This window comes from Hemiscyllium ocellatum, chromosome 20 (assembly GCF_020745735.1).
Source record: "Hemiscyllium ocellatum isolate sHemOce1 chromosome 20, sHemOce1.pat.X.cur, whole genome shotgun sequence".
Classification (NCBI taxonomy): Eukaryota; Metazoa; Chordata; class Chondrichthyes; order Orectolobiformes; family Hemiscylliidae; genus Hemiscyllium; species Hemiscyllium ocellatum.
Genome location: NC_083420.1, coordinates 55,661,771 through 55,679,087, shown reverse-complemented (window position 1 = coordinate 55,679,087; position 17,317 = coordinate 55,661,771). Strand labels below are relative to the sequence as shown.

The window sequence follows — 17,317 nt, the reverse complement described above, 5'->3', positions numbered from 1 at the left end:
GAAGTTTTTGTTGCAAACGTTTCGTCCCCTGGCTAGGAGACATCATCAGTGCTGTGGAGCCTCCTGCGAAGCGCTTCTTTGATGTTTCTTCCGGCATTTATAGTGGTCCGTCCTTGCCGCTTCTGGGTGTCAGTTTCAGCTGTCCGCTGTAGTGATTGGTATATTGGGTCCAGGTCGATGTGTCTGTTGATGGAATTTGTGGATGAATGCCATGCCTCTAGGAATTCCCTGGCTGTTCTCTGTCTGGCTTGCCCTATGATAGTAGTGTTTTCCCAGTCGAATTCATGTTGTTTGTTGTCTGAGTGTGTGGCTACTAGGGATAGCTGGTCGTGTCGTTTCGTGGCTAGTTGGTGTTCATGTATGCGGATTGTTAGCTGTCTTCCTGTTTGTCCTATATAGTGTTTTGTGCAGTCCCTGCATGGTATTTTATAAACCACATTAGTTTTGCTCATGTTGGGTATTGGGTCCTTCGTTCTAGTGAGTTGTTGTCTGAGCGTGGCTGTTGGTTTGTGCGCCGTTATGAGTCCTAGGGGTCGCAGTAGTCTGGCTGTCAGTTCTGAAACGCTCCTGATGTATGGTAGTGTGGCTAGTCCTTTTGGTTGTGGCATGTCCTCGTTTCGTGGTCTATCTCTTAGGCATCTGTTGATAAAGTTGCGCGGGTATCCGAGCTACAAATCTTCGCACAAACTTTGAATATTTGGACGTCCATTGTATTGTCCTCATGACATCAGCTAATTCAGAAAGCAGGAATGAAAATTAAGATCTTCTTCTGGCCTATCAATGGTTTAAGTTTTGCACTGTTTTAATCTTAATGAGGAAGCTATAGCCATGACAGAACTAACTTTAGATCAACTAATTTTAAGTTGGCTAACAAAATGTGACATAATTACCTTGGGTCCTGATGGCAAACTGAGCCGTAATTTCGGTAAGTTTTATCAGCCAATAATGGAACGCTTTTATGCATTGGCCACTTCACCCAGACAGCAAGAGTTGACTAGAAGAAATAATATGCTTTGTTAGATATTCACTTTGTAACATCCATAGGCATGACTCACTGGTTTGATTACATAGATTTCAGAACTCCCTGCCAAAACACATCTCTTCCACTGCCAGCAATATCCAGTTGGGAATTTCCTTGAAGTATTCGCTCTTCCCCATTGGTTGAAGTCATGTCTAATATAGACAAGTCACAGTATGAACTTTGAGTAAATACTTTTAAAAATTGGACACGAATCAGTGGTCAAGGTAACTGCTGCAAATCATTTGACTTTTAGCATTTGGCCTAAGACAGCATCAAGTGTTTACTGAATACCTAATGCAATATGGACATGACATCAGTTAGTCATTTGTGAAATTCACAAATATCATCATTCAAGGACAGAGCAGCACTTAAACGTCGTGATTGTAACATAGTCAGCCAGATGGACCTCATAGTTCATAGAGCACTACAGGACAGTACAGGCCCTTCGGCCTTCGATGTTGCACTGACCTGTGAAACCAGTCTGAAGCCCATCTAACTTGCACTCTTCCATTATCATCCATATGTCTCTCCAATGACCATTTAAATGCCCTTAAGGTTGGTGAGTCCACTATTGTTGCAGGCAGTGCGTTCCACACCCCTACTATTCTCTGAGTAAAGAAACTACCTCTAACATCTATCCTAAATCTATCATTCCTCAGTTTAAAGCTATGCCCCTTGTGCTAGCTATCACCATCTAAGGAAAAAGGCTCTCACTGTCCATAAAACAGGAGTGGCCTGATTGGAGCTGTTTCCAAGAGTGAAATGGCTATCACGAGGGGACATAATTTTAAGGTGATTGGAGAAAGATTTAGGGGAGATGTCAGAGGTAGATTCGTTACACAGAATGGTGGGTGTGAGGAATGCACTGCCAGCAGAGGTAGTAGTCAGATATGTTAGGGACATTTAAGTGACTCTTGAATAGGCACATGGATGAGAGTAAAATGTAGGGTATGTAGGTTAGCTTGATCTTTGAGTAGGATAAAAGGTGGGCACAACATCGAGGGCCAAAGGGCCTGTACTGTATTGTTCTATGTAACCTGATCCAATTAGGGAGCCCTGGCTGACAGATATAAACAGGTGTGTCAGACATTCTGTCCACTCAGAGCTGGTTCAGAGGGAACTGGATCAGTGTCAAGGACTCTTCACATGTAAACAAAGGGTGACTTGGTAATGAGATACGGCCTCTTTGGAGTTATTTCACGAAAGATTTAGCCCATTTCTGTGTTCCATAATGGAAAAGGAAAGATTAAAACTCAGTGGCTACTATCAATCTCCACTGTATCACAATGGCCTCTGTCCTGCCATACTACACCCAGAGCCTCCCTCCCCATTCAAACAGGACTCAGCAATGTTAGCCCTGTCGTTGTGAATTCAAAACGGTTTCAATGACTGCACTGTTATTACCGGAGGGCCCAATTCTAGGTGCTCTATAACCAGAAGTGACACAATCTGCCATGAACTCTGAGTTAAGAGAATCTCACTTCAATTTTAAGTTATCAAATCCATTTGAGAAGCTACCAGGCAGCCATGTGACTGTGGGGGTTCAGGGTGGTGTGTGCAAGAGAGAAGAGAAAGCACAAACTAAGTAAGATGCTGCATTAATTTGGGATAGTGAGAGACAAAAAAAAAGCCTTTATTTTAATCTCATGAAAGCATGCTTCTGAATTAATTAAATGGAATGCATATTCTAAGGTTAAGACAAGACTGGCTTCTTTCCATACAAAACATGCTGATCGCAGACAGCCAACAGCATGTGCATTCTGTCGGTCTGTGACAGATTGGGGGCTGTATCTGGAATCCAATTCCTTTGGAACAAATCTGACTTAAGGAGGATTAGACGTTGAAGGGAAAAGTGACCTAGCCAAAATGGATAAAACAATATAAAACGGATGTGAATGTTCACAATAAAAGATAAGATTTGTTGCAAAGGCATTTATGCTACAGAAAGAGTGAACTGGGGCAAAATGAGTATCCCCGACCACAGAACAGCTTTACTAAACCCATCACTAAACAGGTACAGCTTAATATTCATCAGAAAGTATGGAAGTCTGAGGTGGCTGAGCATCTGGGCCTTATACTAGATGTGGAACAGCCAAATCCTAACGACCCTCACCCAGATACAAGATTTGTTTCCTTATTAAAAGCCGATATCCATATTCCTTCTTCCCTCTTGTGAAAGTCCTTGAGGTCTCACACTTTGGAAACACAGCAAATATTTTATTAACTGGCACTGATAGGACCAGGAGTGTGCTGAATGATCAATGTTCCTTACAATCAAGAAGTGTGCATAACTGCAATGAATCCTGACCAAGCGAAGCTTTCAGACATCAACATCCTTAAAAAAAATCCATGTTAAAACATCAATATACCTCCTAAAATCAATGTGAAAACACACAGTGAGTAATAGGAGTGTAATGAAGGGGGTACACTCATCACTGTTATAATTTATTAACAGGATCAATACTTGGACATCGCAGTCGGTCACGGAGTTTGAGGTGTATTATTTTTGCCAGTTTATCAAGACTGCTGGTTAATAAGGTGCTACTTAAAACAAAGTTTGCAGCAATCCTGTTACAATGGGAAGGAGAAGTACACTTCATATAAATGTTATAGAGTCATACAGCATGGAAACAGACCCTTCGGTCCAACTGATCCATGCTGACCATAATCCCAAAGTAAAATAGCCCCACCTGCCTGCTCTTGGCCTATATCCCTCCAGACATTTCTTATTCATGTACATATCTAAATGACTCTTGAACACTATAACTGAGTCCACATCCACCACTTCCTGTGGAAGTTCATTCCACACATGAACCACCGTCTGTGTAAAAAATTGCCCCTCTTGATTTTTAAAAAAAGTCTTTTTAGTCTTGTTGGAATAAAGCTTCCAACTTAGAAAAACATGCATCTTAAGTCTGCCTTTGAAAAACAGACTTGCCTCTCTCTCTAAGTTATTATATATGCTCCCAATTATATGGGTCTTGTTACCCTGGATACATCATCCTGATCAGACTGAGGATCCAGAGTAATGATGAAAATCTCGAAGTGTACTGATCACCTATAATATACTGTCCATATCTGCACAAATTCTGACAGTTAGTAGCGCAGAGGATGTATATAACAATGATCAGCCCTCCTCTAACTTAAAGGAATCGTTTGGTGGAACAACACTTACAGCTCAGTCATATAAATCTGCCTTTCGAAAAAGATCAGTCAACTGACCAGCAATACGATGCAGCGATTTTTCTTAATTTTGTGATTTAAAACGGTTTTCTGAAAACCATTCACCTACCGAGCACTCTTTCTCCGAGGTTTGTACACACCCTGACTTGTCGTTTCGTACGCAGCATGCCGATTTATTTTCCTCTTGTCTTTTCTGTGCAATCAGTTCATGTACTTGCTGGTCTTGCCTCATACAAGGAGAGAACTTCGCTCCAAGGTGAATTAAGGCTTCCTGCAACAAGAATGACAATTATGGCAAATGCAATAAAATTCCAGCCTGACTATGAATTCATTAAAGGAAGGATATCTATGAATGACACAATAATGTCTGATGCAACCAGAACAAAGAGTTCAACAGACCAAAACGCAGGAGTAAAAGAGCTGTCAATGTATGCAAGCACAGGCTTCAACTTTATACTGAACATTTTGCAGAAGAATACAAAATTTCAGCAGTAATATTAATGTTTCGGCCAAACCACTTTGAAATAACAGTGCTCATTTGCCTTTTGCACTCCGTTCTTGGAGTTAAAATGTGGTGGTTAGAGCATAGAGGAATACAATATCATGACTTCATATTGTAAACATAGAAAATAGGGACAAGAGTAGGCCACTTGGCCCTTTAAGCCTGCCCCACCAGTCAATATGATCATGGCTGATCATTCAATTTCAGCATCCTGTTTTCTCCCTTGATCCCTTTAGCTGCAAGCACCACGTTCAGCTCCCTCTTGAATATATCTAACAAACTGACTTCAGCAGCTTCCTGTGGGAGAGAATTCCCCAGGTTCACAACTCTCTGAGTGAAGACATTCTTCCTCATCTCAGTCCTGAATGGCTTCCCCCTTATTCTTAGACAGACCTCTATTTCTGGAATGTCCTAGCGTTAGGAACATTCTCCCCACATCTAGCCTGTCCAGTCCAATCAAGATTTTATATGTTTCTATGAGATGGCCACGCATTCTTCTAAATTCCAGCGAGAAACCAATCAATCCTGTCTTTCTTCACATGTCAGTGCTGCCACCCTGGGAATCAGTGTGGGTGAATCTTCTCTGGACTCCCTCAATAGCAAGAATGTCCTTCCTCAGAATAGGAAACCAAAACTGCACATAATTGTCAAGGTGTAGCCTCAGTATAACTGCAGCAAGAGTAAAGGGGATAAACGATTATCAACAACCAGGGAGTAGTTTGGGGTTAACTTCCAGTGATGACCAGTGATGGTGGGGAACACTGACGTGCAAGCTTTAGTCAAATGTATCTGAAACATGCCAAAGCATCCTTAAACCCAAACTGATAATTTTGAAGCAAACTTGCGATGCATTGTTTACCCTGCGCACAACATTTGTTAATTTACACATGAGGCATAGCTATTTTATTAAGGTCTCTCTATTTTTTGTTCAAGCCTTGCAATCTGATAATGGAGCAGCATTAGTCATTTTCTTCACAGTCAAAAGATTCAGGAATAGAGAAATACTGGATTCCACACCCACCCTTGAAAGTCTCAAAATGTAACAATCAGAAGTCAAAGAATTAACTGATAAACTATTTAAAATACCAGAACATGACAGGGGCATTTCTCTCCATAATAGAGTTGCAGCCAGGTTTAAACAGTGCATATTAGACCAGGGATCTTGAATACAGCTGACCCCTACTGCCTCAGAGCAGACCCACTTTACTGGGAAGGATCGACAGGGGCGGAGGTTACACATTATGTAGCCTCTTATTCACATTTATGAAAGTTTTAAAGAGTGTTAAAAGTCAATTTTTTTGGGCTTGACTAATATAGCAAACTTCATGTTTACAGCTTTAATAAATATGAGCTTGCTGCCTGAATTATTGGTGGCTTAGAAAATAACACGTCAAAAATAGCCAAATTTCCAGGTCGCTATCTTTCAACAATTAAAGATTGTCATCTATAAGAATGCCAGAAGTCACATGACACCAAGTTATAATCCAACAATTTGAGATCACAAGCTTTCTGAACACTATTCCTTCACCTGACAAAGGAGCAACATTGCGAAATTTTGTGATTTCAAATTAATCTGTTGGACTATAACCTGGTATTGTGTGACTTCTGACCTCAACTACCCCAGTCCAACACCAGCACCTCCACATATTATCTACAAGAATCACAAGGTAGATACACTAAGCTCAACAAAAAAACAACGCTTAATAGAGTGATTCAAGAATTCACTTTCCCAGAGATCAGCTACTTTGTGATTAAGACAATCCTTATCCAAGGTAAATCAGAAGCTTCTAAAGAGAATTCAAACTCACTCACAGAGTTTGGTCCAATCCAGAAATTTTCTTGCTGCACAAATTTAACATTTTCATAGACACCTTTATTTCTTAATATCTGAGGAAGCAAATGGAAATGATTAAAAATGTGTTAGGGGAATGATAAACTTGAGGCAATGCAACATAACACCAGAGCATAAAGGACAGGATCAATGACATGATACATAGCCAAAAACATGGTCAAGAGGAAGGGTCTTTTAATTGTCACATGGCCCATTTATCACCTCGTCCTGGGTGGAAGATACAGCGGGTTGGCCGTGTAACAGCAGAAGAGGTGTAGACCCGATGTAAGTGGCAGGAATAGCCCTAAAAGAACTCCATGAGTGTTTCCTTTTCCACCTTGGACTGAGCTGACCTTTCAATGAGCTTTCTGGTGTAACCACAGAGTTCATCAATGGGTAATGAAATTGTTCAGATTTTCAATGCCTTCTCCCCATCACCATTTACAGCTGGCATTACAGTGAAAAGGAATGTGATTTTATTCAGCTAAATGTTCCAAGTTCAGGTACTCTTGATGATGACTATTCAGCCCTTCATCTCACATCAATTGCCAAGTAAAGTTAATACTTCTTATCGGACAAACTGTAAATTGCTGAAGGAGTAGACAAAGAAACCTAAATGAACTATAACAACAAAGTTTGATCTGCGTATGAAAGTAGCCGAGTTAAAAATGATTGGGGTATGGAAGATATTCTGAGCTCCTCAAATGTAGTTTGCTGTGACCTGTTATTTAATTTGACTATTTTCACAGAAGCAGGGCATGCAAAATAAGCCCATTCTGGTGTAACACCCCACTAAATATACAGCTGTACTTAACTTTCACAAAACTTCAGAAGAAACAAAATTTAACAGATACAAAACACTGAGGATGGAGGTAGTCTGAAATAAAAACATAGTGCTGGAGAGACTCAGCAGCTCTGGCAGCCTCTAAACAATGTTAACGTTCTGAATCCATTGGACTGTTCTGAAGAAAAGTCATTGGACCCCAAACGTTAACCGTTTCTTTTTCCACAAAAGGTTGCCAGACCATAGGTGAACACTAAGTAGTCCAGATAACTGGAGCAGCATGGTTGCTGAGTGGTTAGCACTGCTGACCCAAAGCACCAGGGACCCGGGTTTGATTCCAGTGTCAGATAACGGTGTGGTATTTGCACATTCTTCCTGTCTCTGCATGGATTTCCTCCAGATGCCCTGGTTTCTTCCCACAGTACAAAGATGTGCAGGTTAGGTGGATTGGGCATGCTAAAAAGTGTCCATCGGTGTGCACGCTAGGTGGGTTAGCTACCAGACGTGCAGGCTTACACAGGGACAGGGGTGGTCCTGGATAGGATCTTCTTCAGAGGGTCAGTGTGGACCTGATGGGCCAAACGGCGTGCTTCCACACACTGTTGGGATTCTATGATAACAGAGGTGGAACACAACAAAATACTTTTGTAGTTTTCATACTGATACTAAATTACTTCAAATATGTTAATATGACACCCATTTAATATATTGTCATTCCATTAAACTAATAGTGTCAGAATTATTACCTTGTGACAGGAATAAAGTTAAAATGAAATAATTGCTTTGCTTTTGATTTATTACTTACTGAATCTACAGTTTCATGTTGAGAAAATCCTATTGGAGCAATTCCATAGATACACACTGCTAGGATAGTAATCAATATATGCACAAACGTAATCCAGTACGTGAAAAAAGGTCTGAAAGGAAAAGTTAGCAACTGTTAGTGATCAAAAAATCCCTGTACCTGAACTAATTGTTTGAACATTTAACATTACAGCTAACATAAAAAAGGTTTATAAAATCATGAGGGGCATGGATAGGGTGAATAGCCAAGGTCTTTTCCCCAGGAGTCCAAATCTGGAGGGAAGGGTTTTAAGGTGAGAGGGGAAAGATTTGAAAGGAACCTTAGGGGCAACATTTTCACGCAGCGAGTTGTACATATATTGAACAAGCTGCCACAGGAAGTGGTGGAGGCTGATACAATTACAACATTTAAAAGGTGTCTGAATGAGTATATGAATAGGAAGGGTTTAAGAGGGACATGGGCCAAATGCTGCCAAATGGGACTAGATTGATTTAGGATATCTGGTCGGCATAGGACATGCTGTACATCTCGAAGATTCTAGTCTTTCGACAAATAACAGTATGTTGTCAAAGATAGTTCTAGTACTTTCATTACTAGGTTTCCTGACCACTAGGCAACATGGTCAACAATTAATAACTTTAAAAATTAGGCTTCCTGTTACAGTGGGCTGTTAATTTTATTCCCCAGTAAGCATTTTTAAAAGTACTCAGAATCTCTGCCACATCTCTTAGGTGTCATAGAGTCAGAGATGTACAGCACGGAAACAAACCCTTCGGTCCAACCCGTCCATGGCGACCAATTATCCCAACCCAAAGTAGTCCCACCTGCCAGCACCCAACCCATATCCCTCCAAACCCTTCCTATTCATGTCCCCATCCAAGTGCCTCTTAAATGTTGCCATTATACCAGCCTCCTCCACATCTTCTGGCAGCTCATTCCATACCTGTACCAACCTCTGTGAAAAAGTTGCCCCTTAGGTCCCTTTTATATCTTTCCCCTCTCACCCTATACCTATGCCCTCTAGTTCTGGACTCCCCCGACCCCAGGGAAAAGACTTTGTCTATTTATCCTATCCATGCCCCTCATGATTTTATAAACCTCTATAAGTTCACCCCTCAGCCTCCGACGCGCCAGGGAAAACAGCGCAGATGTTTAATACTGAGGCCAACATGTTAAATATGTGGGGGAAGAAAAATGTATTTGTCTCAACTTGCTCAGATCATGCACTCTTAGAACAGGTGGAACTTGAACCCAGGCCTCCCAGTCTAAGGATAGGGACATTATGACATGATTCAACTACACTGAAACCCATTTGTAATGTTACAGGTGACAACACTAGCACAAGCATAACCCTCCTGAAAAGTTCCAGATTTCACAGATCAGCTGTCTCTTGCAGAGTGAATAAACGTTCAGCATCAGACTCATTACGTTGGAGTGTAAATACACACCGAATTACTGACCATGTCAATTCTATTCTAAGTGAATCTACTTTCCACGCTGGGGCACTCTCTCAAAAATATACATTCTCATTGAATCGAAGTACACGGAATCTAAGTTACAATGATCTTTCCCAATTAACTGTGCCATCATTCAGAACCAGTAACCACTTGGATGCACAGTCAACTTCACTTGGTTCAACCCTCAAGGATGTAATATTTCAGCAAGCAATATATTTCTCCCATTTTCCATTTCCTGGTGTAATCTGATTCCTATTAAAAATTCTGCTTGAGCCCTAGGATCAATTTTGCAGAGAGAGTACAAATTAAAATCAGCCTAACACTGTCAAAATCAATTTCCCACTTCCAACTCGGTAAGTGCGACCTACGTAGTAACTTACATTTTTCCATCTGTCTTAACCCAGCATCCATTTCACCCCAAACATGAACTGCCGACATGCGCAAATATATTCCAAACTCTTAAAACAGATCCCAACATGTTGTTATTGAAAACAGAAACAGCAGAATGCAGTTTTACGTACAGCTGAAAACTGCACTCAAAACTGCATTGTTAAGAAATGGTTTGATCTTTTGTTCCCTCAAGGTTACAGCCATTTGTATAGCACCAAACACAAGTTTCCAGCAATTTGCACAGCACTGTAAACATAATTTATAAACAAAATTTATAAACAAACAATGGTATTAAAAGTATTCCTTCATATGCATAAGGTTCGTAACCTGGTGCAATTTTGTTAATACAGTTTTATTAGAAAAAGTGTTTAAATCAGGGGATCTGGTCTACTGCAAACCAAAATCACTAAAAATTGAATTTCTTAAAAACAAGAATTTAGTTTTACGTTGCCATAAAGCAATAATATTTTAGCAATTTTTTTCACAAAACACTTTTCAAACATGCTTACAGTGGCCTGACAATAATTTAAAAAATCCTCTGTAAGCAGCACTAAGCAGGAACAGTTAACAGAAATGCGCAATGGTGATTAATTCAGTCTGGGGCCTGGACAATATTTTGGACAGGGTCAGCTTTCACAGTGTGATAACGTGCACAAAAGACAGGAGAACATTGATGCAGTTCTTTGAACTCATGGAGCTTTTGAATTGTTTTGCTCATTTCAGACAAATTATTCGAGGTGAGGGAGATGAAGTTTCTGCCCAATGTTGTTTGCCAACATACCAGCTGCTTTAGCCAGAGAACACCAGAGATTAGATAACCCGAGCATTAGTCAGCCAGAACAAAGCAGTTAGCAGTAGGTCAGGGAGGGAATGTAACTAGGGCTCTCTCTCCTATCCCGGCTGCAAGTGTACTAGACCACTGGGCAACGATAAGATCATACTGGACTGTAATCCTTAAAAACCTGCCACCAATCATCATTGACACATGAAAAATCAACTCATGAGTGAGGAAGTCAATGCAATCCAGTACCTGTGGACCTCTCAGAGAGGTATGGTGACCCTCAGGTTGAACTCACCACCAGTTATCTCTCTCTCTCTGATGAGAGAGCAGCTCTATGGGACTATAGTAACCTTGATGGGCCAAAGGGCCTCTTCTGTACTATAATGATTCTATGATGATCAAAAAGATATATACCAATGAATGAAGGTGGGAGAATGGCTACCGTCACTTCAAACGGGACTTAAAAATATCACCTTGGGGGACAAACATCTGAGTTAGTGCCTCAGAACCAAAAATGTCCAGGAAGCCAGCTCTTCATATATAAATTCACAGAATTTATAAATTCAAATCAGATTCTGTTCCATACCGATGATCATCCATATTATCTATTTGTTTCTTCACATAGCTATCTATCCGCTTGCGATAGGTTCGGTTTGTTAGCTTTCCCACCATTCCCAGGCCGTACGGTCTTTTCTCCTTGGCGAGTAACTTCTTTACAGGTATAGCAATGCGCTGGCCTCTCCTTTGGCCACTCACACTGACCACCTCCTGCCGTAACCGCACCTTGGGTTGCGCGGGTGTTCCTTCCTTCTGCTTTCTCCAGCCCCGTTCCAACGGACTGAAAATGACAAATGATTCTTCACAGTGACCCAGGAAAGTGTAAACACTTCAACAATCAATCAGCCTCGACATCTCTAATGTAAGCAGTTTTCCAATAAAAACAGGTCTTATTGTTTCCCAACAGATATGCAACATGGTTAGGCTTTTGATCATTTCATCAAATAGAATCATATACACCTTATAGGCCATTCAGCCCATCAAGTTCATGCTGTCCCTCCGAAGAGCATCCCACCCAGACCCAGCCCCTACCCTAACCCTGGAACCATGCATTTCCCGTGACTAACCCACCTGGCCCGCACATACCTGGACACTATGGGCAACTTAGCATGGCCATCCACCAAACCTACATATCTTTGGATTTTTGGAGGAAACCCACACAGACATGAGGACAACATGCAAAGTCTACACAGACAACTGTCTGAGGGTGGATTCAAATCTGGGTCCCTAGTCACGTGAGGCCGTGGTACAAACCAATGTGTCACCGTGGATAATATTTGATAAAGTTACTTTCAGTACAACCATTAAAGTGCAAGGGACATTCAAACACTTGTGAAAACAAAAAATTCAACGCATGGGAGTGAAAATTCAAATATGTAAGGTATTGTCTACAAAGAAACCCCACAATTATCTGCCTTCTATCAGTGAAAACACAACACTGAATTAATTGGGACATTTCACCTCCTGGGATGTCTTTCATTTGTGTTTGAGAAAGGATGGACCCAATATTTACTGCGACCAAGAAAAGAAGGATTGTCAGGCAAGAAACCTGGAAGTAAGGGTAATGTACGTGCACTCCTAAATGTAAGAGCAAGCCATGTTTAAACTTTGTGCAGTTGGTTTCCTGTCTGATGGGCAGGAGCTAACTCTGACATTGAAAAGCCAAGCAAGTAGACCGACGAATTGAACAGCACTTGAGAAGTGTGTGGGTCACTGCTTGAGGGGGCTGGTCACCTGCAGATCAACTCGTTGGAAGGCTGAGAATCCCCATTATAAAATAAATCTCTCTCAGTGGGTCATCTTGGTTACCTTAAAGCACAACTTCCCAACTTAACCTTAGATTTAGCTTCACAGCCCGTTGAGCCAGTTACAGCTCCTCCTCCATATTTTCTGTATCTCCACCTGATTTTATCATTGTTGAAGGGTTGGTGGGGGGGATGGGGGCAGAACAGTGGTGTTCAGTAGTTAGCACTGCTACTCCACAGCATCATGGACTCAGGTTCAATTCCAGCCTCAGGTGACTGTCTGTGTGGAGTTTGCACATTCTCCCTGTGTCTCTGTGGGTTGCCTCCCACAGTCCAAAGATGTGCCAGTTCGGTGATTGGCTGTGCTAAATTGCCCCATAGTGTCCAGGGATGTGCAGGCTAAGTGGGTTAGCCATGGAGAATGCAGGGTGACAGGGATAGGGTAGGGGGCAACCCTGGATGTCATGCTCTATTGGAGGGTCAGTGTGGATCCAATGGGCCAAATGGCCTGCTTCTACACTGTAGGGAGTTTTTATGTACCTTCTATATGTACATAACGGGAAGCAACATTCTCCACAAGCAATGCAATCAAGATGTTTACCTCAAGGATCCCATCCTCCTTTTAGCAATTGGGACTTGAGACACCTTAAAGCATTTTATCGTCTCACCTGCCACAAGCCATTTGTCCCTGGGGTTAAGAGCTCCCCCACCCCCTCAATGGTAACAAAATCCGAGAGGAGCACAGAAAACAGAGAGGAGGTGGTGCAAGTGGCTCAACTGGATAAGAAGCTAAACCAAGAGCGAGCTTGGGAAATTGTGTTTTAAGATAACCAAGATGACCCACTGAAGTAGATTTATGTTATGATGGAGATTCCAATAAGTCAGGCAGCTGAAGAGAATTGAGTGGAAAGGCTGGTTGAGGTCAGTCCCGATCCCCAAAGTTACAACAGCAAAATATTCCAGTGTTTCATAATTCCAGGAGGTCTGGAGGAGAGCCATTGGAATGGGAGATTAAAATTGTGTGGGGACATTTGAGGAATATCAACCGACAGGGCCATGGGGGAATATAGCAGAGAAATGGGGCTGATTGGATTTGTTCTCAGAGACAGCATGGACTTGATGAGCTGAATAGTCTCTTCTGTGCGGCATCAAGGTACATTATACCTGAGGGCTCACCTTAGACTAAATTAATAGAGACACCAAATATTGCAAGAAGATTTATTTTATTGAAGGGGAGGAAGTTTAATTCTTTTAACCACATTAGAAAATATCGCACAATCATTTTTGGAAGGAAGATTAAACGTTGCCCAATTAGAGAGATTGAAAATCAATATCTGCCGACTTTACAAGCTGCACTTAATTTAACGCTGTTTGCAACCTGTACCCCTCTCTCCAGTGAATCAAAGTTCAAGTCAAAATCATTATGTCCACCATGTTCTCAGACAGCTTATTTACAATTTGATGTAACAATATTGTACTGGAACAAAATACAATCTCGTGGAGATGTTTTCTGTTGACCTCACTGCAACAAGTTAACCTGCGCGGAATTTCCATTTTTAACATTATTCCTTCCCCGTGCAAGTTTGACCCAGTGGAAAGCCTGAAACTCACAGCATTAGATGGCTTCTTTCGAGTTCCCTTTTGTCCAAGGCACTGCCGGTCAGGTCAGTCTGATCAAGAGACTTGGCCTCTGCCTCCTTCACACATTCTGCTGGTTCAAATACCTCGTCGGGATAGGTGGACAACTCTTCAGGTAGGACTCCTTCCTGGCCAAAAGAAATAACACATTCAAGACAGAAAAATCTTAGCAAATTTGAGACAATTACACTCTGTCAGATACCATAACAATTAAATATGAATTACATACGTGAGCTGTGTCACAGCACATTGTTCTGCCATTACTCATTTCAGCAAGAATGGGCAGCCTTAATGGCCACCAGATGGAGTTATTTTAAAGCTAATCTGGTAATGCCAATGAAGTCTGAATGAGGTGAGGCTCAGTATTGCACAGTGTATTGCTTCCACATGCTAATTGGCTTAATAAGAATTAAACCTTTCACTGAAATCGAAGGAAGCATTCCAAGTTTCAATAAAATCCACAAGACAAGCCATTCAAAGTTGAGAAACCTTCAACGTGCCCACTTTCTGTCTTGCAGAGCATTCATAAACTCAAATGAACAAGGAAAGCCTCTTACACTGGAAAGCATTAGTAAATTTTCTGTGTCTGATCAGCAATGATAAAGAACTACCAAAGAATCCAGCAAGAAATGGGCAGTTCTTCAAGTTCTGAAAGGTTATGTTTCACGGACTTCTCTTGTTTGTTCAATGTCACCTATCAGTGTACATTAAACAGTGATAATCTCACATTCATGGCAATGGGGATTACTTTAAAATGTGCTATCTGCAGCAGCCAATCTGTACTCAGCTTTGAACAATGCAACACCACCTGTTGTTCCTTAAGGAAACTGATATATTACCAAGCTGATCCCTTAGCAGTCCCTTGTATCAGAACAGTGTGAAAATCTACAACACACTGATCTTTAGCATTTCTACGACAGAGCCAGAATGCTGCATAGCTCTGTTAGCCACTCAATGAAAGAGGCTATTAACAATTGCTTCAATGTATGTTTAATGTGCCTGTTCTCAAGACCGTGCTCATTTCTGTGTACTGAATCATAGATTTGACAGAAACACATTGTAACAACTTGACATTTCATCACGAGATTATTCAATGAATAGTACAATGCAGTCTGGAGCGTGTCGCGAACTTCAGCTGGGGAGGCCCAAGTTTGACTCTCAATGAGGCTTGTATCCAGGTTTCACATTCTTTGATATCATGGGCTAGACTTGGAGAAGAAAAGGCAGGCAAGGCTACTGGGAAAGATTGCTGTCAGGCAGATTTACACAACACTCAGAGAATCACACAACACCAGGTTATAGTCCAACAGGTTTAATTGGAAGCTTACAACTGTGCACTCCACAACCGCCTGATGAAGGAGCAGTGCTCAGAAAGCTAGTGCTTCCAATTAAACCTGTTGGACTATAACCAAGTGTTGTGTGATTTTTAGGTTTGCACACCCCAATCCAACAACGGCATCTCCAAATCTTGACTGTTAGGGTGTAACTGCTGGCTGGCACTTGAAATATTACGGAAATTACAGACACTGCTCCATCATGCCTCTCCCCTAACCTTCTCAAAAGCTTCACTTCCGACGACCAGAATACACATCACCATCTTAGAGTTGAATCTGCTGTAGGTTTTCAAAGAGTCATAGGGTAATGCATTCAGTCCTTCTCAAATGGAAAAGGATCCTGTTTAATAGAGGGGGAATGCATTTAAGGTGAGAGGGGAAGTTCAAAGGAGTTGTGAGGGGCAAGTCTTTTTACACAACGAGTGGTAGGAGTTTAGAATGTACAGGAGAAAGTGAGGGTTGCAGATGCTGGAGAAGGGCTCATGCTCGAAACGTCGATTCTCCTGCTCCTTGGATGCTGCCTGACCTGCTGCACCTTTCCAGCAACACATTTTCAGTTTAGAATGTCCAGTTAGGGGCGGTGATGGAGGCAGATACAAAGGGGGGGGGGGGGGGGTTTTAAAAGGACTTTTAGATAAACACATAATTATGCAAGGATTGGAGGAATATGGACCAAGGACAGGCAGAAGGGATTAGTTTAATTTTAGCATGACAGTCAGAGATGTACAGCATGGAAACAGACCCTTCGGTCCAACTAGTCCGTGCCGAACAGATATCCTAACCTAGTCCCATTAGCCAGCACTTGACCCATATCCCTCTAAACACCTTCCTGTTCATATACCCATCCAAATGCCTTTTAAATGTTTAAATGTATTCAGTCTCCACCACTTCCTCTGGCAGCTCATTCCATACACGTACCACCCTCTGCATGAAGATGTTTGCAATCTTTCTCTTTTAAATGTTTCCAGTCTCACCTTAAATCTATACCCTCTAATTTTGAACTCCCCCACCCGCAGGGAAAAGACCTTGCCTATTTATCTTATCCATGCCCCTCATGATTTTCTAAAACCTCTATAAGGTCATCCCTCAGCCTTTGATGCTCCAGGGAAAACAGCTCCAGCCTATTCAAGCCTCTCCCGATAGCTCGAACCCTCCAACCCTGGCAACATCCTTGTAAATCTTTTCTGACCCTTTTCAAGTTTCACTACATCCTTCCTGTAGGAGAGAGTCCAGAATCACACGCAATATTCCAAAAGAGGTTGAACCAACGTCCTGTACAGCCAGTGGGCCGAAGGAGACATTCCTGTACTGTACAGTTCTAGCTCGAACATGTCCTGCTTTCTGTCACATTCAGAGTTAAGTGCCCTTGTTTTGCAGAAGGCTTGGATTAAATGCAGTCAAAATGTGAAATACATAAGAGACAAATCAAATAACTTCATTCTGTGGTCATGAGACCACACAGGCTAGAAGGTCATCTTTAGAATTACTGCATGTTGCAGTTTCTGGAGATTCAACTCATTCTTTATTCAGTGAAATAAAAGCAGTGAGGCACAGATATTTCTCCAACACCATTAGAAAGTGTTCAAGCATTGCCAACTTCTGCTGAAGTTTCTGTCATGAATTGCTTGATAGTACAATAGAAGAACAGAAAGGCAGGTCCCTGCTGCTGAAAACGCTCAATAAAAAGGCAAGACACCTCTGAAGAGAAGAAAGAAAATAAACTCCAGCACAAAATGTCAGGGCGGATATTGAGATAGAATGGTTTGACAGTGAGAGCCTGCTCATCAAA

The 17,317-nt window shown here is 41.7% G+C and overlaps 1 protein-coding gene across 6 annotated transcripts in view; it reads right to left on the bottom strand.

The window, feature by feature from the left end:
- Positions 1-17,317, bottom strand: part of LOC132825531 (inactive rhomboid protein 1-like) — a 366,299-nt gene that overhangs the window by 32,470 nt on the left and 316,512 nt on the right. For all 6 annotated transcript variants that reach the window (XM_060840891.1, XM_060840892.1, XM_060840894.1 and 3 more), the window contains 6 exons: positions 14,168-14,322; positions 11,341-11,592; positions 8,127-8,238; positions 6,519-6,593; positions 4,314-4,475; positions 891-994 (listed from right to left, as the gene is read on the bottom strand). In XM_060840891.1, the coding sequence (XP_060696874.1) occupies positions 891-994; positions 4,314-4,475; positions 6,519-6,593; positions 8,127-8,238; positions 11,341-11,592; positions 14,168-14,322 (860 nt within the window). The remainder of the gene's footprint in view (positions 1-890; positions 995-4,313; positions 4,476-6,518; positions 6,594-8,126; positions 8,239-11,340; positions 11,593-14,167; positions 14,323-17,317) is intronic.